General features: G+C 35.0%; 2 protein-coding genes across 3 annotated transcripts in view; one reads left to right on the plus strand and one right to left on the minus strand.

Moving 5' to 3' along the window:
• Positions 1–9,612, minus strand: part of LOC138712627 (uncharacterized) — a 42,900-nt gene extending 33,288 nt beyond the window's left edge. The window contains exons 1-2 of one of the 2 annotated variants that reach the window (XM_069844596.1): positions 9,364–9,612; positions 3,695–3,752 (exon numbers count right to left, since the gene is read on the minus strand). In XM_069844596.1, the coding sequence (XP_069700697.1) occupies positions 3,695–3,719 (25 nt within the window). In that variant the 5' untranslated portion in view covers positions 3,720–3,752; positions 9,364–9,612. Of the gene's footprint in view, positions 1–3,694; positions 3,753–7,675; positions 7,993–9,363 lie in introns of those variants that run through there. The other variant, XM_069844595.1, reaches the window with a different exon arrangement.
• Positions 8,734–24,744, plus strand: LOC138712628 (microsomal glutathione S-transferase 1-like). The gene is made up of 3 exons (XM_069844597.1): positions 8,734–9,174; positions 17,086–17,165; positions 20,533–24,744. Exons 1-3 carry the CDS (start codon positions 9,043–9,045, stop codon positions 20,774–20,776), a joined length of 456 nt encoding a protein of 151 aa, XP_069700698.1. The 5' UTR covers positions 8,734–9,042; the 3' UTR covers positions 20,777–24,744.
• Positions 24,745–26,378: the final 1,634 nt, after the last annotated feature.

Raw genomic sequence — 26,378 nt, forward strand, 5'->3', positions numbered from 1 at the left:
CACTTTCTTCGAGTGTGAAGGCCATGTTTTCTTAGAATTCTTCAAATTGTGCTTTAACTCATATGCTGACCAGGAGTTAGCCAGAAATGTTTTTGGGAGGGAATGACACAATAATGTTATGTAGCATTACGCACTTTTCCAATAGGATACATTAAAAAAAAAAAAAAAAAGACACAACTGACTAAATTATCGTAGTTCACATTATAAGTCTACAAAAAGCACCACTGATAAACTTTTCTATCACTTCTTCAAGTTTGATTTGAATGGCAAGGTTGCTATTAACAGAGGCACAGTCTTTTGTCTCATATGCAATTACGAAAGGTGTCACTGTAGACACAGGAATTGTAGCTAAAATACAAAATGCAAAATTTATGTTTGCAAATAAATCCTTATTACTTTGAGATAACACTGTGAACGCACAATACGGCCTATCAATGTTTGGAATTTTGTTCATTTGCATTTCCATAGACCTATTTGAAATTCTGATTTCAGTCCGTCAATGTCAAGGAAAAATAGGAAACTCTGCACTAATAGCAGTTACCTATACACTCTCCTAATTCAGTACATTGTTTTGGCAGATAATGATGAAGTCACTGATTTGTGAATCCTTCATTTATTGTTATCTTAAATCATCCAGGAATGAAATAAAGATATTTCTTCTAAAATAGTCTTCTGCAGTGTCGTTTTCACATGTAATTCCAATATATGATCTGTCTTCGGCATGAGGTAATGTGAGGAGCTGTTAACTTTTTAACTCCTAATGTCAGCTTTAATCGACAATATTTATAACATTGAAAAAACCGAAAGTCAACTTCAGTAGTCGCATGCATGCAGTAAATCTCGGACAGTTACGTACCACAGAGGTACCACATTTAAATTCTGGTATCATATGATTAAGAATGTATGGAAATAATGTCTACCTACTTCACTTCATGCGATTCGCGTTCCGCATATTGCGGATAGATGGCAGGACTGTGGCCCATTTTCTAGTTGCACACCACTTCGGCAGACCACATTGTACATCAGTCTTGTGATGGTGACTAGTAACTTCGAGCTAGAGCTCTTTTACGCCCGCTGCGCGCGTGCGGAGCTCTTTTACCTGTAAACATTGCTAAAGGATGTACAGATCTTAGAACACAGCGCATCATGACGGAACAGAAGCGCTTAAAGCTTTCAAGGAAGAGTGGAAGATACAATATTTATGCTTCGAACATGGTGATGAAGTCCAGTGTTTGTTGTGTAAAAGAAATATCATTTGCAAAAAAGCAACATAAAACGGCATTATGAGACGCAACATGAAAAAAAAAATAGGCATTATTCAGAAGAAGAGAGAAATAAATTGATTTCGGAATTGACATCAAAGGTAAATTAATTTACATTTGGGTCAGTAGATTGTATCTAGATTCCTTTTATTTCTTTATTATAAATGTATTGTTGATGTTTTATTTGTTGCTTGTTTCTGGATATTTACTTTTATTACACTACGTGTTTCTTTAATTTAGAAATAATATTTTACCTTTGATTGCACTTTAACTTACTTTATTATGTCCTTAGTGACATTTCATACAGGGAAGAGTGAAATTTGTCCACATGAAGCAAAAATTATGACGTCAGCTTCTAAATACTGGTTTTGAGAATCAGATTCGTATCATTTATGAACCAAATTTTCAATTATTTCATTATTGTTTTGTTAAATCTTTACCAGATTTTGAAAAACCCCATAAGTCAAACATATTCAAACACTAATATTGAGTTATATTCTATTTAAAAAATATTCTTTTGCATACAGAAATATTCGTTATGTTTCTACCAACAATTTCCATTTCTTAACTCATGTATTTCTTTTAAACAGTTTTTTGTTTCCCCAAAACTTTGTATTTCATGACTTAGGAGGTTTCTCAAAAACCAATTCAAATGATCTCATATCCCTCTGTTATATGTTTGCTTCCCCTGCACTTCCATTTTGTTTTACATAATCTCAAAATATCTATTTTTCTTCTCTGCATCATTTCTACTATATCACTGATTTTTCCAGTATCTTTAAAGTAACAGTCTATTGTGCTTGCTGGTCATCTTCTATTAAATCCATCCAGCTGGCTACATAGTTTAATGAAAACTGTTTGTGTATCCACCATTGGCTATATAAAATTTCATCATCCTTCTTCCACATGTTAGTCCTTGAAAAACAGTTACGGTCTGAATGAAACACTGGCATTCTCAAGCTATTTCTTCCTTGAATGACTCAAAGATCTTCTGCCACATGGTTGATATTCCATGATGGTTTTAAGAATCTGTGTTCTAGGCATCCTGTTAAAATGGTCCTGCCAACTTTTCTGATGATCATGGATGTAGTTCAAGACTGGTGTCAATTTCAGTATATCTTCTTTCCCACCTAGCGAAGCCTAGAGTTCTTTGCATAAAGCACATTTCACATCATACTTCTGCAGAGTCCATGCTTCACTGCTGTAGGTAAGGACAGATCTTGCCAGTGTTATATAATTTTGTGCGTGTATGTTTTTGTACTAATGATGGTTTCAAGACTGCACTGATTATACCCAAACATATGTTGAAATTATAGATTTTTTCTGATATGTCTAGTTTTTCCAAAAAAGTAAGTTTATAGTCAAGGTATTTAAAAACATTTACTCTCTATAAAATTGTGTTGTTTAAGCAGATTTTGCTAGGTAATGGGTCTCTCCTGCAAAATATAAATCATATGATTAAATTTATATCATGTTGCTCTCCACTAATATTTCTTTAGTTGGGTCGCTTATGGTACAGCTAAACAAAATGGAGTGTTTGAGTGTTTCCCACCTCCAGCATTTCCTAGTGTGTTATTTAAGCACTATCACATATGCTATTACTATATTTATCCGCATGACAGAATCACTTTTTTTTTTTTTTCGATTTTTACAACAAAAAAATAGGGTGCATTCTTTATGCGAAAAAAAATTTTAGTTAAAAAAAACACACACACACATATTAAAGATGCGCCAGCTTGAATGCTGAAATAGTTGATATATGGGCCACGACTAGGCTGATCGAACTTTGCAGATAAAATTTAGGGAAGAAACATTCAATTAAATTCTTGTATGTAATTTGGATCTGAATGGTCACCTGGTCTGTCAGGCAGAAGACTCACTTTCTTTGTGAGAAATTATTATTATTATTATTATTAGTATTATTATTTCAATTCGGGATTTTAGAGAGTTGTCAGTGTTATCAGAACATGCCACATCTATACTACTTCAGTTGTCAACAACATATCTATGCGAACAGAGATTTACAGCACTAATCCACATTAAAAATAAGAAACAGAAGTGATTTCTTTCTGTAGACCAAGAATTATGCGTGTGTATTCCTCCACGCATTGAACTATTGTGCAAGAGTAAACAAGCCTACATTTCACACTGAATTGCAATGATGGTGTAATATTATTAACACATTCTTTATTTTTAGAGTTTGTAGTTTTCTACGAATAATAAATACCATTACAAAAATATTAAATACACAAGCCTGTTTTTATCTGTTAATGTAGTTTTTTTCGCGGCACATGGAAACAATTTTGTGGAGCATTAGTGTGCCATGGCACGCCCTTTGAGAACCCCTGAATTAAACAAAATGAACTGGAAGTTGTGACAATGTATTTCCCTTTCAAAGCAGTCATGTGCATGTTTCATGTCCATCATCTTACCATCATATGATATAGCCTCCACCATGCAGGCAGAATCTGGGGCATCAGGATCGATAAACTGCAAATTAGAATACAAAGATAGAAAAATCCATTAGACATATTAGTTTCCAGGTAATAGGCCAATGACAAGCTACCCACAACTTTGTATATTTAGATTCATGAATCTCCATAGTACAACACACTTGCACTGAATTCAAACTAATGAAAATGTTCAAGTGAAACCTATCTTTGTGCACAAAGGATAAGCAATAGCTTCAAAATGCCACAGTAATATATTTAAATTGCTGTTGTACAGTCCAATAAAGCAAGTAATATAGTAAACAAACTTTTTTTTTACCACTTAACTAAATTTACATAATGTTGAGATCATGCTGCAATCTGAGTGCCTCACACACAGGAACGGCCTAACATCAACTGTATGATACATAAATTAGGTACCTAGTTGTAAATACCTGATATTTGGCATACTTTCTCATTTCCATTATTCTCGCTTTATGTAAACTAAGGTAATAAAATTTGTAATTAGCAATAAGCAAATTAAAATCATCATTTTTCACATCATGCAAAAATTGCGAACTGTGAATATTACAGATATTTTCGTGAATGAACAGTAGTGACTCGCTAGTGAAGTGGGCCAGATGCAGAACTACATTTGTCAATTACGACTGGGACGTGATACATTTTGCCATTCCACAGTAACAGAGCACTCTCTGTCATGTTTCGATGGTCTCTGGCTCATTTGATTCATCTTCAGATGTCCTTTTTTATTATTAATTGATGAACTAGTGGACTTACTCGTGTTAAATATGAAATATCTGTCCGGCTTACAGCTGTTTCAGTGCTTCACGCACCATCATCAGAGCCTACTACATCGCGGCGTCATCTCGAACTTCTCTGCCTGTTAGGAGGGTGTGTTTTATTGTTGGAAGGTGTTGAATTGTGGAGTCGAATAGTGTGTGTGTACTGAAATTGATCTGTGTGTTGAGGATTTGATCGGGGTGTGTTTTAGTGTGTTTGTATATTTCATATTGTTCCAGTGTGTTGAGTTTTTGGTTCTTGGGTTTTGTGTGTGTAGGATTTCCATGTCCGTATTTATGTTATTGTATATATGGTTAGTATTGGTTATGTGATCGGCGTATGTAGATGTATTGTGTCCTCTGGTTATAGCTTTAATGTGTTCTTTGTAGCGTGTTTGGAATGATCTGCCTGTCTGTCCTATGTAGAACTTGTCGCAACTATTACATTTGAGTTTGTATACACCTGTGTGGTCGTATTTATTTGTTTGTGTTTTTAGTGTGTTGAGATGTCTTTGTAGTGTGTTTTCTGTTCTGTATGTTATGTTGTATTTCTGTTTTCTGAATGAAGATGCGATCGTATGTGTGCTTTTGTTTTCATATGTTAGTGTGATGTATTTCTTGTGTTCTTGTGTTTGTGTTGTGTTTGTTAAGTTTTTGTTTTGTCTTCCTTATGATATTGTCTATCATATTTGGATTGTATCCGTTTTCTTGTGCTATGTATTTGATTGTGTTCACTTCTTCATTGTAGTGTTGTTGGTTCATGGGTATGTTGAGTAATCTGTGTACCATTGTCCTGAATGCAGCATGTTTGTGTTGTATGGGGTGGTTAGATGTGTTGTGTATGTGTGTGGTGGTGGTGGTTGGTTTTTGTATATTTTGAAAGTGTGTTTGTTGTTTTTATTGTTGTGATCATCTCCACTTTTGTATTTCCTCAATGTTTGAATTTCGAGACTTTTGAAAGTTCATAAATTTTTACGACTTTTTTAAAAGTTGAGGATCTAATTCATATCACATATTTTTTTTTTTGCGTTTATTTAGTCGATCCCAGTGCGCTCAAATCAATCAACTCCTCAAACTTCTGATCGGTTGAGAGCTCATGAGATGCATACAAAATGGCAGCCAGAACACAGCACCCACGGTATGTTTTGCCCCACCTGGTCCAACTGGTTTCCTGCGCATATTTATGGAAACAGGACTCCTTTGTCTACCATTTCTCTATGTTTATTTGTTCATAAGTTGTAAGTGGTACATTTGTAACACTTCTTTAGGACATAGTTACTGACTTACTGTGCCGAATACAAAGATGTAGTCCTACGTCAAAATGCCCGTTCTTTATTGTGAAAAATCTATTTGCATACTTACCAACTCCAAGAGGACTAATTATATTTAATATAATCAAATATGTACCAAACCTATATTATGCACATAGAATTATTCCAATTCAGAAACAAGTAAACTAAAAAAAAAAAACTCCAAAAGGAAATAACATTCCAATTGATACCTAGTCATTGTGGCATACCTGGAAACGAGAAAGTCGATAATATTGCAAAACAGGCAACTATTTGTAACCAAGAACTCTTCAAGCGATATCTCTATCCAGTGCCTTTGCTTCAGTAAGGTCTCATTTTATAAACCTATTGATCACCAATTGGCTCTCTTCTGACAAAGGAAAAATGTTACAGTCCGTTCAAAAGAAACCAAATGACCTGGAAATGTACAAAAACTTGCCCAGACATGTTCAAACATTTTTAACAAGAGCCAGAACAAGTCACATTGTTACACAATTGTACCTATACCAATTTCACCTATCTGATACTCCTACTTGTCTGTGATGTAATAATCATGATGAAGTCTGGAACACATTCTTCTATACTGTCCGTCCATAAACCACAAAAGAAGTAAACTAAAATCATCAGTACCAGTTGCAGTATATACTGACTACACCCCAACTCTGGCTACTAGCAACAGGAATCTATAATGAACACTGATCAAAATACCCCTCATTTCTCATGAAAAACAAGAACTGAAAAGACTACAGTGGACTTCATGTTGTCAGTAAACAGATGGATACAAACCCTTTGAAGTATAGTGGTTATTCAGAAGAACCACCGTTTTCTTTCTAAATTTTATGGCACAGATATTCCACCATGGAACCACCTCTTGAGTATACATAGAGGTGCCATCTGTGTTTTGAAACTGTGTGCAGAGTTAAAATGTTAAAAAAAAATTGATCGAAGCTTTGTTATGATCCTTCAAATGAAAAACATACGAAATTAATTTGTGCTGCAAAGGGTTAAGAAGAGTGAATGATAATCTTCAGTTACCTTTCCCATCATGTGAACTACGATTTCATTTCTAAAGTTTATCTTCCTGTAAGCAGTAAATTATTGTAAAATAGGCCTGGAACAAAATAGTTTTTGTAATGTGACATCGGTTTTTATTTCCGCCATTACGCCAATACTGACGTCACTAAAAAAAATCACCAGCCTTTCCCAGCGCTAGGCAATTTTAAATATATGCAAGGCATACCAAAAGGCTAAACTAGCGTTAAGTTTGTTCCTCATACCCCACTTCCACATCTTCAACTGTTTCCTCTGTAATACTAACATAACTTTGGTAACATTACGAAAGTTCTAAGCTAGTATACACTCACGCTATTCCTTGCATATACCAATCTGTAACAGGTTAGGTTAGGTTAGGTTAGGTTAGGTCAGTTTAGTTTTTTGTTATGCCTTGCATACGAATCTGTGATATTGTAGGTTAGTTTAGACTTTGGTATAAAAAACCGTAGGCTTTTATTATGTCTTGCATATACGCTGGGCATAGGTTGGTAATTTTTTGTTTTCTGACGTTTTCAGTAATAAGGTAGTATAATGGCGGATTTTCCCTTCCGGAAACCACAGAACAAACTCAGCGCTAGTTTCTCTATAACTTGTAATAGATACAAGCCTAAACTAACCTAACGCTAGGATCTAGGTTACGTTGGCAGACTGAAGAAAATACTGAAAACAGTTGAAGGTTATGGGTAGAGTACAAAGTGAAGTACATATTCGATATCTCCACACATTAAGCACGGGAGAGAAAACGCGCTTAAACCACTGAAATATTTTCACATTCCTCGGCCTCACGTCACTAGCTGTTCCTCACTTTCTCCTTCATACATGTCTCCAAATTAATGAATTACCTGCGAACTGCAAGATACACTTGTATTAGTGCAGTTGTTGAAGTTTGCGGCTGAGACAGAAGTAAACATAAAAATTAATACTGATAACACAAACGCCATTATTGTATAGCGTATTGTCCCTTCACTTTGATTACAAATAACAAATGCTTGTAAATTGTGTTTCACAATTGGCTGCGTTCAGCCGGGACAGCGATAATTCAGCTATTCTTTTTACTGAGTTACAACAGCTGTAAGTTCCTGAACGACCATTGCAAAATGTCCGCTGTGTTTACGTTTACAAACAAACACGCTGCTGTTCCGTCTACTCCATAAGTCGTGACGTCACTCGTTGCTAGGAAGCCATCTTCCTTTCTAACAACTCGTTGCTAAGGAGAGTGTCAGCTGTATTTATAATTATATGTTGCATCATTACGTGTATATTATTACGTTATTTTGTACGATATTTTTGCTTTTTAAAGCGTAGATAATTAACCCTCAGCGACATCTACCATTCATATTTATTTCTTCACGATCCATCTGTGGTACAAGATGTTTAAAACAGTGTCTATTACCAGGCTACATCAATGTAATGTGGTACCGTTTCCGAATTTCGCGCCGCAAACTCCCTTTGATGCGGATGCTAGCCGATTCAATTTGTGACATTTTCTTTGCCTGCCACTCACGGGTAAGTATTACGAACTCTTTGGATAACAACCCCTCCTCCCCTACATTCTGACCATCGTGGCCGTTGTCACGGGAACATCTTCTTCCCCACAAACAGCGCTAATTCAGCTATTCTTTTTGCTGAGTTACAGCAGCTGTGAGTTCCTGAACGACCATTGCGACAGTAACCTCAAGGGTTGACTCAGAGTGTAGCTATTAGTGAACCCAGAGCCCTTTCAACTTTACATCGGAAACCCGTAGGCCTATTATCCCCAGGCATAACTCCAGATAGATGAAATGAGGGAGAACTGGTGCGTTTGCGGGATGAGAGAAACGGGATTGCTCCTAGAAAAACTCCTAACGTCTGTTTTGTCCACCACAACTTCCACCCATACCTCACCGGGGATCGAACCCGGGTCGCCTGGATGGAAGACCAACGCTGTAGCTGCAGTCACGGCAATTCATACAAACGTACATTGGCATTAAGTACTGAAATTTGATACCTATTCACGTTACAGATAAAAACAGTTCCTATCATCTGTTCATACGAAAGGTGCAATCAAGGAAATCGTAGAGTCATAATGATGTTGGTCATCCTGACACGCATCATCGTCAAGGTCGAGATAACGCTGGATGAATAGGCAAGTTTATTTCAGTGCCCGCAGTCGCAGTGTCCTGCAGAGCAAGGTTGTGCGTTGAAGAAGTAGTTTGTTGTGTTCTTGATCATGGCTTCGCCTGTTGAACTGCTGTCCAGAACGAACCCAGTCTTCTCGGCATATGCATTTTATGCGGCGATCCTTGTGCTGAAAATGATGGCAATGTCAGTACTAACAGCAAGGCAGCGGTTCCGCAAGAAGGTACGTGCGTGGTGCAGGTGACATGAAACCCAGGTGCGGCCGGCGTTATGGATTACATAGGAATGTACTCGCCCTAGAATTTTTTTATCGTTTAGTAGTATTATTTCAGTAAAAATGTCATTCTTTAATTAATTCTCTTAGGAATATGTATGATAAGACTTTCTTGTGTTAAATTCTAATGTACAGTACCTTGTTTACATGTTTCGACCTATATATGGGTCATCCTCAGAACTGGTCGTTGTTGGTCTTGGCGTCCGACCACTCAACACAACACAAACAAGCTGCATTCCGAACAATGGTAGGCTACACAGACTACTCAACATACCAATGAACCAACAGGATTACAACGAAGAGCTAAACACAATCAAATACATAGCACAAGAAAACGGATACAACCCTAATATAATAGACAGCATAATACAAGACAAAACATAGGCCCTAATCACAAAAAAAAAAAACATAAGAATACAACACAAACGCAAGAACATAAAAAATACATCACACCAACATACGAAAACAAAAAAACACACAAAATTGCAACCTCATTCAAGAAATTAAATTACAACATCGGATACAGAACAAATAACACTCTATAAAAACATCTCAACACACAGACAACACAAACAAATACAACCACACAGGCGTAACACCTGCAACAACTTCTACATACATAGGACAGACAGGCAGATCATTTCAAACACGTTACAAAGAACACATCACAGCCATAACAAAATTACAAAACACCTCCACATATGCAGAACACATCACAAATGCTAACCACACCCACAGAGACATCAACGCAGACATGGAAATACTACACATCCAACCAAAAAGCCAGAAACTAAACACACTAGAACAATATGAAATATACAGACACACGAAAACAACTCCAACGAAATTCTCAAAACACGACTCAATTTCAGAACACACACTCTTTGACTCTACACTATACTACACGAACACACTCTCACAGGAAACAAAACAAGAGACGCCAAGACCAACAACGACCAGTTCTGAGGATGATCCATAAATAGGTCGAAACATGTAAACGAGGTACATTAGAATTTAACGCAAGAAAGTCTTATCATACATATTCCGAAGTGATAGTGTTAAAAGTTGTGTAATCAAGATGTATAATTCTCTTAGTTAACAATGCCAGAACACATGTGCAGTAGGAGCTAGAGATATTTCTAAGTGTGTAATGGTAGGCCTAATAAAATTAAGCTTATCGTCAACGACTTATTTATCTAGTTGTGATCATTAGTCTACTATTAATAATTGCGTTTTTTACCGTCTAATCAGTGAGTTTTTCACTTTATATACCTGTAGTATATTAGGCGCTACATTAGCCCCTTAGATAGATAGATGGATGGATTTATTCGTTCCATAATATTCTTACATTTGCTTTATAGCATATAATAAAGAACATGTCCAATTCTTACGTTTAACAATAAAATGCAATACATATAAAATGCAAATATGAAATATGTACAGAATTAATACCTTAATAACATTAATATTTTATACAATATAATATGTTTACCATTTAATAGTATTATATTTACTCACTACTGTGAAATGTCAAGAATTCATCTACAGAATAGAAAGTGTGAGATATTAAGTAATTTTTTAGTTTTACCTTAAATAATGCAGGATTTTGGCTATGATTCGTAATGTCTTCAGGAAGACTATTGAACATTTTTATCGCCATGCAACATACTCCCCTTTGAAAGCATGATAAATTTGATGATGGCGTATGAAAATCATTCCTTCTGCGGGTATTTATACTATGTATGGCAGAGTTAAGAGGAAATTTATTGTGGAGTATATGTATTGATTTGTTAAGGTTAGAATCTCTAATTTTTTTAAAAATAATCTACATGATTCTCTAGCCTTTGCTCCACTATTATTCTAACGGCTCTTTTTTGTAATAAGAATATATTTTTACTATCTGCAGAATTTCCCCAAAATATTATTCCGTAGGACATATGGAATGAAAATAGGCAAAATATATTGTCTTTAAGATACTGCTGTTTAGAAATTGTTGTAACGACCTAATTGCGAAGCATGCTGAGCTAAGTTTGGGGTTATTTCTTTGATATGATTTTTCCAATTTATTGTATTATTAATATGCAAACCAAGAAATTTGGTTGTTGATGTTTCTAGTAGAGGTATATTGTTGATAGTTGTGTCCAGTGTTTCAGAGATTAAATTTGAAGCGGCTTTAAATTGAATTATGTTAGTTTTATTAATGTTTAATGCTAGTTTATTGGTTGTGAACCAGTCATAAATTTTAAGAATTGTTTCTGTTTTATATTTGAGTGTGGCAAAGTTCTTGTCTGTAATTATGATACTTGTGTCATCTGCAAATAGTGTAGGATAACCTATTCCTTTTATTATGGGGCCAAGGTCATTTATAATTAATAATGCGACCATTTATTCTTGATCTCACAACAATCATTTCTCTGCCATACAACACTTTTAGCAATGCAAGCAGCTGCGAAAAGTGACTGTGCTGCCATCTAGCGGCTTGATTTATTGATACACTCCTTGCAACAAGCTGTGTTCATAGAGCTCATTGACTGGGTTACGTGAGGAAAAGCAAGAGGTGTGCATTTGGTGTCAATAAAAAATGCAAAGCAATAGTAGCCTATATTGTAATTTGCAAGTCGTTTTGTTCACGACATTTTTAATTAACAAGTTACAAAATTGTTAGAATAGAAATGAATTGGCACAATTTTCGTATTTTCAAATGTATAAGATTTAGTTGTACATGACTTAGCAGCTTTCATAGATCACTTACCAATATTAACTATATGGTTGTCCATTTTATTGTTGATGTAAAAGTTTATTAGCACATTTAAATATTTATCAATGAAGATATTGGCCCAGTCACTGTGAACAGAAATGTTAACTGGGGGCATTACCATTTTAAATAGCTTCTTTTTTTTTTTACACCAGTTCTAGTTTTACAAAGAACATTATTAATTAAAAAAAAAAACATTAGAACACAGTTTTGTCTTAGAATGTAAATATTCCCAGAGAAAACCATTTTCTTTTGCAATGTGCCGTTACATCATAATTTGGTCTATCTGAAGACAAATTTCGTTATCTACTCAGCTATGCATCCAACCTGCAACAAAAGTTCTTGCATTCTCTTGCAATACGGTTTTTTCTTTACTTGTATGCTGTATATTTTTGCCATCATTAACAGTTTCGTCCAAGTAGGACTGCAGAAATTCCATTTAGCTGCCTCCATATCTTTGAGTAAGAAATGACAAATATCAACTCCAGAGTTGTTTCTTTCAGGAAAGCTTAGGAAATTATTCGTCATAGTTCCTAATTTTAGCTCTTGGAGCACCCTGGATTCAGTTGTTTCAATCTTTAGATCGAATAATAGAAAAGAGACTTTTTATGCAGTCTTGTATTAATTAACCTTCTTATCACTAAAAATTTTAATTCATTCCCATAATGTAATTCTTTCCATAGCAATTTAAAAGCGGGTTCATATGTTTATCTATAAAATAAAGCTTACCTAGGTATTTCGACTTAATTAATTTGCCAAATAGCTTGAAAATGTAATGTTGTACTTTGTTACATCCAAGAATTTTTCTCCATTCAGTATTGTTTGATCCCTGATCCCAAGGCGCATCTATTTAGTTCGAAAAAATCATGTGTTTTATGCGGATAAACTATCAAGCAATATTTTGTATAAAGAAAGTAAAGTATTTATGCAGTTTAGTAACTGATTCAGTTAACATAATAATATACCATTGCTAATGCACCATCTAATTACATGGTAGAGGAGTATCGTCCATCGTTTCTGTCTGACATCAGAGAACCTGCAGCCTCCTTGATACAATATATATGTTTCTGGGACCTTTGCGATTCTTTCATTGTGCTTTAAATTGAGCCCATATCTTCGGAAGGAGCTCTTAAATTCAGTGAAGGAATAGCTGTTCTCTTCAGTGTGTTATTAAATCTAAATATTAAACATAACAGGCCTACATCTGATTTGAAACTTTGGTATACTTCTCCAGTTACATCTTATTTTTACTTGTCCCTGACTTCTCAAATTTATTATGTTTATTGAAGTCTGATAATCTAAAGTGATCTGAATATATTTTGTAATTTCTGTACAGATACTATGTCCCTATAATTGTAAATCTGAAGAAAAATGTAGCATATTTTGCCAAGTGTAGTTTTTACAGAAGAACATAAAACAAACAATTCCACATTTCCCTGACATTTATGATTTTTTTTTTATTTTAGTAGGTTATTTTACGACACTTAGGTTATTTAGCGTCTGAATGAGATGGTGATAATGCCCGTGAAATGAGTTCTGAGTCCAGCACCGAAAGTTACCCAGCATTTGCTCATATTGGGTTGAGGGAAAACCCCAGAAAAAACCTCAACCAGGGAACTTGCCCCGACCGGGAATCAAACCCGGGCCACCTGGTTTTGCGGCCAGACACGCTAACTGTTACTCCATAGGTGTGGACTTCCCTGACATTGTGTGCAGTAGTGGCTCACTGTAAAAAAAAAAAACAGGTGAAGTGCTGTTCACATACACAATTGCATGAACAGTTTATATCAAGATATGAGTAAGCCAACTATTCGTAAACAACGTACAATTCTGTAGTTCTAGAAAACATACAAACATGAAAATTAATTTATTTTAGGGCTCACCCAGTTTCTTGCATACCAAGTCAATCCTATCTAAGCAGTAAACTTGTCGATGATGTCTTCATAAAATGTCTGAGTTTCACTGAGGGTGGACAGTCTATCTCTATATAAGGCTATGGGGCTAACGATGAAAGTCTCTCCTTTGATGTAGCATTCTGAGTGAATTTGTCAATCTTTTCAAACTGAAAAGCTTTTTTCATAGGAAGAATTTTAGAATTGTTTAAAGTTATTTTATATAACTTCTCTATTTTCTTAGCACTTTATAAAACAAAGAACAAATATGGAACTGTAGGTCGTTCAGAATTTAAAACATCTTTTTTATCCTCATATTTAAGTCTACAAAATGGCATTTCTAATAAAAATTAGTTAAGATTATTCAAATGGAAAAAATATCGGACGTTATTCATTCTTCAAGGTTTATTCTAACACTTTTCGGAACTTTATACCAAAAAACTTCGCTAGAAAATAAATGAAACGTGCATTCTGGACATTTGTTCTGAACATGACATCCGAAAATGCTGATACCGAAGTTATAAAATTGTGTATATTTCTTAACATACTACTATAATATTACATGAAGATTACACTATCAATGCGAAAAACATGACTCAGGTGTGTAGAATTTTAAACATCACATTTGTTAACAAATTAGGTACTTTGAATACATCATTGACATATGAATTTCAATTACTTTCAATAGCCCAACTCATACAGTATACTCAGATTTAAGGACTACAAATTCTCTGTAACTGTTATGGCTTATTTTATTTGAAATATAAAAAGGCTTGTTTTAAGTTAATTTTTCAAATATTTATCCTACTTAACATTAGTTCAATTTGAAGTATATTCAGTATTCATGTTTCTGCATTGAGAGGTACTGTCCGTTACTCAGGAGAAAACGAGCGGAAAGAATGTGACCTTCTTGACTATCGCTGTTGATTATTATAAACATCGCTCAGATAAGCATCCCAGTAGCCGGGTTATTACTGTGCAGGAAACATGAGTAACAATGCGTATGGAAATTAAAGCTAAGTTGAACAGAAGGAGACCTAATGTTTCCGCTTACTGCAGTACAAATATTGCACGTGTTGTCTTACGTTATCTGGTCACATCCCTTCCTCCTCAGTCTGCTCTCGTCTTCTCCTGAGTCACAGACAGTATGTTTATACAGTACAACAACACCTTCCCCTATGACCTATTCCTATAGGCTCAATATAATGTAGTTCATGTGTGGAAGATATTCGTCTCACAGTTTTCCACAGCAAGCTAAGAGATGTCAGTTACATTACTTTTGATCTCTTCCTCGGTGATCAGCATAATATTTATCACTTTGGTTTCTGATAACACAAATATAGCACATGCTTCTTCAGAACAATGGTAGTTGTTTGTAAGTCTCTTTTCATGCCCCCCCCCCCCTCCACTCCATCTACAGCACTCCTGCGTTGGACATTAAACCTTTTTCAGTGACGTACCACTATTTTAATGTGGGACATTAGCTGTAACACTAAGCAAATTTATAATGATTGCTTTATTTAGGCATAGTTAATTAACAAAACAGTTACTACCGGTATTTGAATGTTCCATAAATATGCAGAAAACAGCTATATATGATTATATTTTACAGTGGTATGCATACTATAGGTTGAGAATTGCTGGCCTAGAGTTTGTGGTTGCCAAATACCTGTACATAAAACTGAACCGCTGTTTCAATTGTGAGGCAGCTTCATCTGAGAAGAAATGAAATGTTTTCTCTATTATTTTGGCTGTATAGTCAATGGACAAGCTTGTCATGAGATAAACACTATGGCATAATTCACATTCTATCATTTAGCCACACTACAGCCGTGAAAATTCAAATTTGATGACTTTCGCTTTGTCACAAACCGGTGAATGACTAACTTCGGCAGCAACTTTTTAAATATATCCACACTCTCGCTTAAGGTACCAGTTCTTGCTACTTTGCTTCTTTTTCATCTTCAGAAAGCTGTTCTTCCGAATTAACATATGTATTGAGATGGGGTCAATGTTTCAGTGCTCAGAGGGGACGGTGGACTAAACTAAGGCAAAGACCAGTTTAATTTATTTTATCTAACACTTGTTGTACCTTAATGACTGAAATCAACTTATTAAAGTAACACTTTAACATTAAGGATAGATAATGTATCACTTTAACCACTGTATGAATAAAGTAAAGTTAGTTATAATATTTATTATAGTTATTTCTTTGGTTTGTATTCTACGGACTTCCTTTTTAAGAAAGCTAGAACTTTAGCAAACTTCGATATGTCCACATTTTCTTTTAGCAATAATGTCACTTAAGCATACAGTAATAAGACCATAAGCTTGAAATGCTTAACTTCTGAGATTTTTCAGAAAAATATGCCAAAACAATATCTTCATTCACACCTCTGATTTCATTGCATGTTCTCCAATTACAGAACGTCATACTCCTTTTCGTATGTAGATTTATATTTAGTTGGTAACAAATCTGATATAACACACTTGGCTTCCTTCAAAACTTTGTCTGATATAAATACCTTACCTTCTTCTCTCATGATAGATATTTTCCTAAATATTATTAGTGTATCAATTACCATATCATTCGAACTATAACAACAATGAAAACAATTGCCTAGAACAATTAGCCTACATTGATTCTCTCATATTACGTAATACCATGTTTGTGACATACATATCCAGATAGCCATGCTCTAAATATATTCTAGGAATGAATTACTAATATTTTACAATTATATTTTAATTAAAAAACTAAGAAGTCTCTTTAACTCTATGAGTAAGTGTTGGATAAAATATTGTATGGTACATGAGAATCAAGACATATTTATATGCTCACGGAAATTAACACGCTCGACTGACGTCTCTCTTGTCAAACCTCCTACTCGATGAATAAAGTACGTCTTGATACTCTAGTACCATAAATAATTATGAATGTGTGGTATATTGGTTAGTTTCTTTTCCATATTTCTTTAATTTGATATCCTTTTCTGTTATTTGATACTCAGTTTAAATATTACACATTATTCATGATGGATGTGTAATTAACTCACAAGAAAAGTATTTCTCGTCTCACTCTTATTTAAATGCAAGTTTCTTTGGACTTATGATGCCGTTTGAATAGTTTCGAAAATTGACATGGAGGTAAATATTTTCGTGGAATGAGCATTTACTGTTGTTGTTGTTATTATTAATCTGTTTGTTTATCAGGTGTTTGCTAATCCAGAAGATACTCCCGCTGCGAAGGGAAAAGTTAAGTTTGATGATCCTGATGTGGAAAGAATCAGAAGGTACTTACACAGAGAGATGTTATGCATTAATCATAAATAACAGCATGAGAAATAAGGTTGTGATTGAAGTTACTTGCTGTCTCATGGCAAGTGAGAACAGTATGGTCATACCTCTGTCTGTCTCGAAGTGCGCAACATTTAAATCATCTTCATTACCACCACTGTCTTCGGATAATTGGATCATATGGATATACATATGTAAAAACTTTGTCAATCAGTGTATTGCCATGCTGAACTGTGAACAATGCACTGCACAATCTCACATGAACTGTGAACTCGATCACTCATGTCAAAAATTGTGATAGGGCAAGATGACGCCAAGCCTCCACACATGCAAGTTCACTCACGCAGTGACGATCACAATCTTATTTCTCATGCATTATATGATAGTGTGATCAATTTATTGTCACATTTTTTTGCATGCTCCTAGAAAACTGGTATTCACAAGTAGTACTACAGCAAAAAGTATATTGTTTATTTGATTGTGATTATAACACTTTTAATATAAATATATGTACAGTATAATAAAACTTTACAGTGCTAAAATGTTTAAACATGGTACCTTGAATTTGCTGTATGGCCATTTTGGAAATTTATTCTCAATCATCAATATCTTTCATGGGAGTGGGTAGTGGTGTTGTATATTTGTAGTTGAAGTATATTTAGGTGCAATATGTAATATTTCCATATGATTAATCAGTTTTTGAACGAATATCAATTTTTATGACTTGGCAATTGTATTGTTCATTATCGACCTTCAAACTACCTGGAGAGTTGCACCTATTGTTGGTCAATGGATTCATCAAACCTAGCCGGGAAGACTACTGCATAATATCTTCTGTATGCCAGTCATTGCTGCAATAGGCCAGCAACTACTGTATTTATAATACTGGATCCTGGGAAGAAAGTGATGTAGCCATCACACTAACATATTTGCCTGCTGATCTCGAGCTCTGTTCTTGCATGGGTTCGATTCCCGTTTCGGGGTTTCAGAGATCTTTCAAACTATAAAGGTAATGTCAGGTAATCACATTGTGAATCCTCAATCAGCCATATCAGCCATACCGTCCATATTAAATAACCTTGTACTTGAATGACGAAGGTGAAGTGAAAGATGAAGTGATGAAGGAGGGATGGGGACGAGGAAAAGATTAAACACGACTAAATAATTTAACCAAGGAAGTAGCAATGCTAAGAAAAATCAAGGACGATACTGCAAAGAATTAAACAAGGTTAAATAATATAAGATAACAGCCGAGGAAACAACAAAATACAAAGAAGGTGTGAGAATTAACAAACCTTGGGTCACAGGGAAAATGTTGGAGAGATTGAGAGAAGGAGAAAATGGAAAAACATGAGAAGGTAGAAGAAACTACAGGTAACTAAACAACGAACTAACAAGAGAAATTGATAAGGCAAAGGAAGATTGGATGAAAGAGAAATGCAAATAAATAGAAGATCTAGAGAGAAAAGAAAGATATGATTTAATGTACTATGAAGTAAAGTGTTTGGACTTGATTAATGTGTCCTAAAGTATGGTGCCCAGTTTGTGAGCATGTTGCTAGTGCAACTGAGAATAGTACCACTTCCTATACACGTAACATCAGCCATTTAGCAAACACAGTTGTCACACTGACTTTGGTAAAGGTAAGACACTAGCACTTAACGTTTCCATTACTTACTTCACACACCAGAAATGGTGAAGCGGACTGTAACAATGGTAAAGAAAATCAAGGACGATACTGCAAAGGATTAAACAAGATTAAATAATGTAACCAGGGAAGTAGCACTAGTAAGGAAAATCAAGGACGATATAGTAAAGGATTCATCATCATCATCATCATCAATCATCATGATCCCAAGACACCACAACTTCAAAATTGAAATTTTGGCCTACTCAATAATCCTCTTCCAGACACTTCTGTCTTTGGCTGCCTTCAAATTAGTCACTTTTATTTTCTTCAGGTCATGCATCACATCATCTTCCCATCTCAATTCAGGTCTGCTGCCTGCTCTACTCGCTAAAGGTTTCCATTTACCCTATATAACTTTTTTACCAGTCTCTGGTCATCCATCCTTATTATGTGCCCCAATCATCCTAATCTAGGTGATCAAATGTAATTTATTATACTGTAAAGTATTAAACAAGGTTAAATAATGTAACCAGGGAAGTAGCAATGTTAAAGAAAAGCAAGAATTATACTGCAAAGGATTAGATAAGGTTAAATAATTTAACCAGGGAAGTAGCAATGGTAAGGATACTTCAAAGAAATCTATTTACAAACCCTCAATAAATACACGGATGAAGGAAGTCAAAAATGAAATGTGTGAAAAACTGTTACAAGAACGGGAATGGGAAGTTAGAGAAGGTTGGAGAAAGAATATAGGAGTGTAGATTGTGAACACAAGAAGGTGCTGCTAATACATTATGGACCTGTATAATAATAATAATAATAATAATAATAATAATAATAATAATAATAATATTTAGATGCATAGCCGATCAAAGAAACCAATTTCACGTCTTAAAGCAACAATATCCTGTAGAAGAAATGCTCGAATTTCGACCCCACACTATGTTAGTATGGACATTCAATCTTCTCAGTGCTCAGTCAGCTCGTGCTGGTATGTTAGCATAGTGCTTTCAGTTATATAATAAACATTTCTCGTACTCACCCATTAAAGAAACACCTTACCATTACAATTGTTAGTAGGCCTATTTAATTGTATAATAGTTCTCAGCTTAATGTTCACTTAGTTTTACAACCTTATTGAAAATGAAGAGGATTCGGAAAACTGTTACGAATTTCTTAAAAGGACGAAAAAATAACTGTCAGATAACATCTAAAGTTTTTAGCACGAGAACTGTCTGCTTCTTTAGATAAAGTGTAACATCTGATAACATAGTTTAACCTTTTTTTAATGGTCAAATTTACTTCAGCGATCAAGTTTACGGTATGGAAAAGTTCACTTCACAGGAAAGGAGGGGGGGGGGGGAGTATATCACGTGACATACAGTACCCTATAAGGTTTTCCCTAAAAAGAGTCTTACAAAACTGAAATGACGCCCCTGCAATTAGAATTCGAATAGTTAAGAAATTGAAGTACAATGGATAGTTCAAAAACACATTTTAACAGGTCAGAGCAATGCTATCGTAACTGGCAGCACCCACTGTGGCATGTCTCTGACCTGCCGAATAGCAAATCATTGTTTTCGACTGTTGTAGCAATCGTGTCATAATTTGTACTACAAAGAATAAATTATTTCTGTTATGTCAGGATGAGGAATGTGAATTTTCTATTGAACTGTGGAGAATCCGTCTGTGTCTCTTGATAATAATATTGCAGTGTGTTTACTTGTTCCCAGGGGTCACCTGAACGACCTGGAGAATATACCTATATTTCTGCTGATCGCTCTGCTGTACACTTTGACTGACCCATCACATCTCCTAGCCATCAACTTGTTCCGAGCGTTCACCGTGGCCAGGATACTTCACACCTTCGTGTACACAGTTGTTGTGATTCCACAGCCCAGCAGAGCCCTTTCATGGGCAGTAGGGTATATCATCACAGGCTACATGGCAGTTCAGGTGGTTCTGAGCTTCCTGTGATTGAAGAGCACCACCATATTCGTGGTCAACTGCAATAACAAAACAAAGAAGAGAGAAGAAACAAAGATCAAAATACTATGAATGGTCATAATTTTATTTTTATACACAGTGTATGTAAATGAATTCTCTGATCAAAAAAATTAATTGCATGCAGTGCACATCTTGTTGATAAATGAAATCAGCACTATCATTCTTCAGGTGGGGAAACGCCCAGTCTTGTAGCATGTCTAGGAGGTCCACTTTGTCATATACCTTGCATTTGGGAAGTGCATAGAAAACATTAACTTTTGGGAAATCACGGATGTGTTCCAAGGAGCTTGAGGGTTTCCCAAAATTCGCATATTGCTTCTGTTAACCTTATGTTAGACGGTCATATGTGTGCTGCTGTAGTTAGCCCTTACACAAACATTCCTTGAGCTGTACTGTGGGTGGTACACTTCCATCTTCAGTCAACATAACACGTCAGGCGGTGCAGTTTCATCTTGAATCATTGGTGTAACACGTCAGATGATGATATGTATGCTGTGTGTGGACTCTGCTCGCCCTTACACAAGCACTCGTTGCTCACAAATTGCCGAATGCCTTCACATCTGGAGGGCTTCTATTAAATTTCGTATAAAGTGAGGCTGCACAGTTGTCACAGATTTTGTGGAATCAAGTTCTAACACAAAAAACTCGCTCCTTTCCTGTAACTGCAGCTCCTCTAGTGGCAGAACTATGTCATGCCACACACTTCGAACGTGAAATGAAACTTTGAGAGTTACTTCTGTTACATTATCTCTTGTGATCATTGTATCGTTTGTGTTTCACCCACAAAAAATTCCCCAAGTCAGGGAATTCATTTACGTAAATCTTGTACTTGAAGTGTAAACTGTGAGATCAGCACATTTTCTCTGAAAACTGGACTAGTTGTCAAGTTCGCAATTCGTAATACAGAGAGTCACTAAGTTTGGAAAATTTACAATACAAATTCTTAATATAGTTCTTTGTCTTCAGCAATATATGACAGCAATGTGAAATATCACGAAGTCGTTAAATCTGGATTTTGAACAAGCAATATCATATTTATCCTCTGAGATTCTGGCTGACATGTACAGCTATCATCAGGCAGGCTTACATGTATCAGAGGAAGAACAATAATGTAGCTAGTCGGCTATGTATGCAGGAACTGGCCACCCTACCCCATTTTCTCCTGCCTAGTGCCTCATAGGTGGTGTCTTGTTGGTATCACTCGTGAAGTTGATCAGACAACAACAATATCATATCTGATGCATACAATCCTTAGTCACTAAATTCACAATCCAGAAGGAAAAGGGTGTCGGTGATGTGAAGAATAACTGTTGATACTTAGATGTAATTTATGCACAGCTGCAAAACTAACGTTTCTTAAGTACTGTGACCGACACATTCGGTAAAAAAGAATGTGTGTCAATAAGAAAAAAACTGTTGTGTGTTTTACCACAAGTGGAATAGGTTTTTTTTTATTTCTTTATAAAAATATGAGGTTTTTAGGTTTTCCATTGATGTTACTGAAATCTTCGGAAAGCAGCTTCACTTGCATCCACATTCCATTCTGTGCATGCAAGATTATTTAAAAGGTAAGAATTCCAAAACCTTATTATGAGTGTTTGAAATGTGGATCAGGAAATACCTAGTTCAGACTGTTGGCACGATCTGCAGTGTGATACCTCCACTACATCCAATTTACATTCTCGTGTTGCAGGATAGTCTTAATTAACGTTTTGAATAAAGCAGGAAATGTCTCCTTTTTCCAAGAATGTAAGGTGTTATGCTTTGGGGAAGGTTTATTTAAACCTTTTTATAGCTTTTAAAATTATACTTTCTGTAGCACGATTTTATACTCATAACTTTCCTTCTATAATAAACACCTTAAGAGCACCTATAATTTAAATTAAATTCAAAAGAGACAAAAACAATTAGTGTTATTAAAACATATAGAACTCTAGTGACAACTTTTTATTTCAAGAATCACAAAAGGTAAATTATAGGAAGATTGTTCTAAAATGACATATACTACAGAAATTCTTATATGAAATACTGTACTGTCGAGACAGGACACATTTAATGGATTTACTGATATGCCACAAAACACTGGGACAATATCAATAACAATAGGAATTGAAAAATATTGATTGCTTTCAGTTGACAGGTATTTAAAAGATCTTTACACTTTGTCATATTATTCAAGTCACTAAGATAAAACAATGCACTTTGCGTTTGCGTAATATTCTTAACTTGCTCTGAAAGGGCTAAAGAATTATTATAAACTAATGGATGCAATGAGGATGGAAAGAACAATATGATAATCCTGTTCCTTGGTGTATGTCAAAACTGTCAAATTGTTATAGCTGGAATGCCCATTCTATAGGAAAATAACTTTTTGCCCGAGTTCCATTTGCTGAAAATGTCTTATTCGGGATAGAAAGGGATTTACAATCATCCAGTCTGAAAGAGTCTGTTGGCATCTCTTTTAATGCATTCTTGTCATCTCTTTCTTGCAAAGATTATAGCTAGTTAAAAGAAAGTGCAATTCTCCATGCTCTGAGTTTGTTATGGATCCAAGTTCAGTTTCTCTTGAATGCTGAGACATTTGTGATATGTACAAAAGACGATCTAACCATTCACATTCAAAATGCTTCCCACTTATTGTCAGTATTTGAAAAGCATATTGACACGAAATTCGTTATAGACCAGGGGCCTGAGCTCGACTCACAGAGTGTCTTCAGGCCTTCTGATTAAAAAGTCTAAAACATAACCAGTCACATCTGGTCATTAAGTTTTTCTATTAGACCTATTTCTTTCAGCTAGCTATAATGCCAAGCTTGTAACCTCATTGTAAAACCTAAATATCACGATTTTATTTTACTATACTTTAGCAATTGCAGTTTTGAAGTGCCCTAAAACTTTTCCTGTGTTAGTAATATATTATGTGACATGAAGTTTATCTCATGTCTTAGAATCTTATGGCTCTCTTATTCACCACATGATTTCTGTTCTGATTGTCTTTCATATGTCTCTACTATGACAGTCTGTAATGCAAGATGGAATAGAATTGTACAAAACACACTAAATATGAAAAATACTGACTGCATCAGATTTTTTTTTTTTTAAATTCTGTTTTCATATCAAAAGTCGCTCATGTTTAAAAAAAAAATCACTGTTGCTGACTTATGAACAGCAGTGTATGCTATATTTTTCTTTTTACGAAACTCCAAGCGAATATTGTATAGACCAATTGTTTAGTCCTGACAGCTCGACGCTGCGAAAGAAAGGAAGTAATAGGAGAGCTCGGGAGTAGAGATAAGAGCGAGCGGTCAGTAAAGAAATGCAGTACAACTTTAACTGTACTGAAAACACGTGGCTCTACCATACGTTTGACATCAGATCACTCTGAATGCAAGCGATAGACTAACCCGAACACCCCTTGGCGTAATTTAATGGACTCACCTGACCCAAGTGCACATTATCTGCAACTGTCAAGACTAAATAATCGTACTATACCTAAGTAATTGTATCTATGCACATTCATTCTTCTACTGTAAGATATATTTCATTCAGGAATATACATTGCTTAGCTGTTGAGGTGCATTTAAACTGAAATGGTGTACTGTTAGTGTACTGATAATATTTTATATTTGTTTCTAATAATTATTAGGTTATAATTTTAATTCATAATTATGGTTGAATAGTGGCAAAAGAGACCAAGTACCCAAATCTCTCTGCCAATTTATGTATGGTGTTATGGTTACAAAATAATGCTGCTTGTGGACAAATATTTGGGATTTTGTTACTTATCATCTTCTCGTATGTTTCGAGTTTGAAAGTTCCAGATCATATTCAAACATAACATCACTAAGTTAACGAGAAGAGAGGGAATAACAGAATAAGGGATTTATTGTAGATATTTTTAATGCAATAAAGATATTTAACCTCAGGTATACAAATTCTCCACCTCTTTTCTTTCATTTCCACGTCCTGTAGAATTCATTCCAAGCTTAAGGAGTGACTTAATCCAAGATGCATTGTTTCTTACAAAATGCCTTATTGAGCCTAAAGTAGTAAGTCTTACCTCATTTGTACTGTGACATATCTTGCAGTAATATTAAGAGTGCCACTTTGAAAAGGAACCATCTGATTTCAAAACTTTTATTTCTATGTTTTGAAATGGAAAGAGAAACAAGGATATAATACTGGTTAGAGATTTGTTTACAGCTAGGATTTCTATGTACAAACTAGTACTGACATTGTTTTCTTATTATATACTAGCCATACCCGTGCGCTCTGCTGCACCCGTTAGAAATAAATATAAAGTAATTACATAATTAAAATAGGACGTTTGATCCAGGGAACATTCGTATTTGATAGAAGGATTAATCGTTTAATATGTTACTTAATTTAAATTGAATTTAAATAATTAAAATGCGATCATTTTGGTCCAGAGACCACTCATTGACAATTCCTTTAACATGTTTCTTAATTTTTATTACATGCAACCATAGTTTAATGAACACTGACATCATTTAGATTTAATGTGTAGGGCCTATACTTTATTTTACTTGCTATATGTTTCCATTGAATTATGGTAATAACTTAATTTTAACCCTTGTTTTGTACTTATTCAGTAAATGGCGCTTGGCCCACTATGGTTCTGAACCCTTTAAATAACTTATATTATATAAAAAGTGTGTTGATAATGGATGTACTCCGATAAGTAAGTTTTTAATTTGTTATGGGGTTCTTGAATCTCAGGAGGAACAACTTTTACAACAGCGCAACATAATCTGCTTGGCTCACTACCCAATTTTTTTCATTGCATTTAAGGCATATGTATTTTATGTATTTTAACACAATTCAATAACCTAAGCTGTTGATAAAGCGTCGTAGGGTCTGGCATAGAAATTGGTTATCGCTATTTTACACTAAACCTTGTTTTGAAATTAAGACTAGTACTGTCTGATAATAAATCAACAAAAAAAATTGCGAATTATCCACAAATAAGACAATTTATAAAGAAATAGAGTTGCACTATTTCTCAATGCACTGGAACGGGTCATAGGTCTCTAGTATAATTCTACCGACTGCTTGTGTATTCTACGATGCAATCTTCTTTCATTGGAACTATTTTCTTCCTTCCGCATCGTGAATAAACTGCACTAAGGTTTCGATTAAGTGAATCGATATATCTCGGTGATTGTAATTGTTCAAAATGAGCAGCAGGAAAATTTATATAGAAATACAAGATGTAATAGGCGAAAGGGATAAGTGGCCTTTGTACATCAGAAGAATACTATGGACCAGCGACTTAAAATACAAAGACTGTTTGCCTTTAACAGGTTTTTTCTTCGGAAATGGCTGCCCTATGGATTTGTTCCTAGAATTTATTCAAAGTATCAGACCACGAACAATAACCCGTAAAAAGATGGCCAAGTTTCAAGGATTGTGGCAGTGGCTACAGCGATGTGTCGAAGAGAAAAGAATGGACATTTTAAAGAAAAGGAGTTACTTCGACATGATTTTGGGAAGAGTTGTAGACTTATGGCCAGATGACCCTTAAGGTTTGACAGTGGTCCAGGGTGTACTT

This window comes from Periplaneta americana, chromosome 13, assembly GCF_040183065.1.
Source record: "Periplaneta americana isolate PAMFEO1 chromosome 13, P.americana_PAMFEO1_priV1, whole genome shotgun sequence".
NCBI classification, from domain to species: domain Eukaryota; kingdom Metazoa; phylum Arthropoda; class Insecta; order Blattodea; family Blattidae; genus Periplaneta; species Periplaneta americana.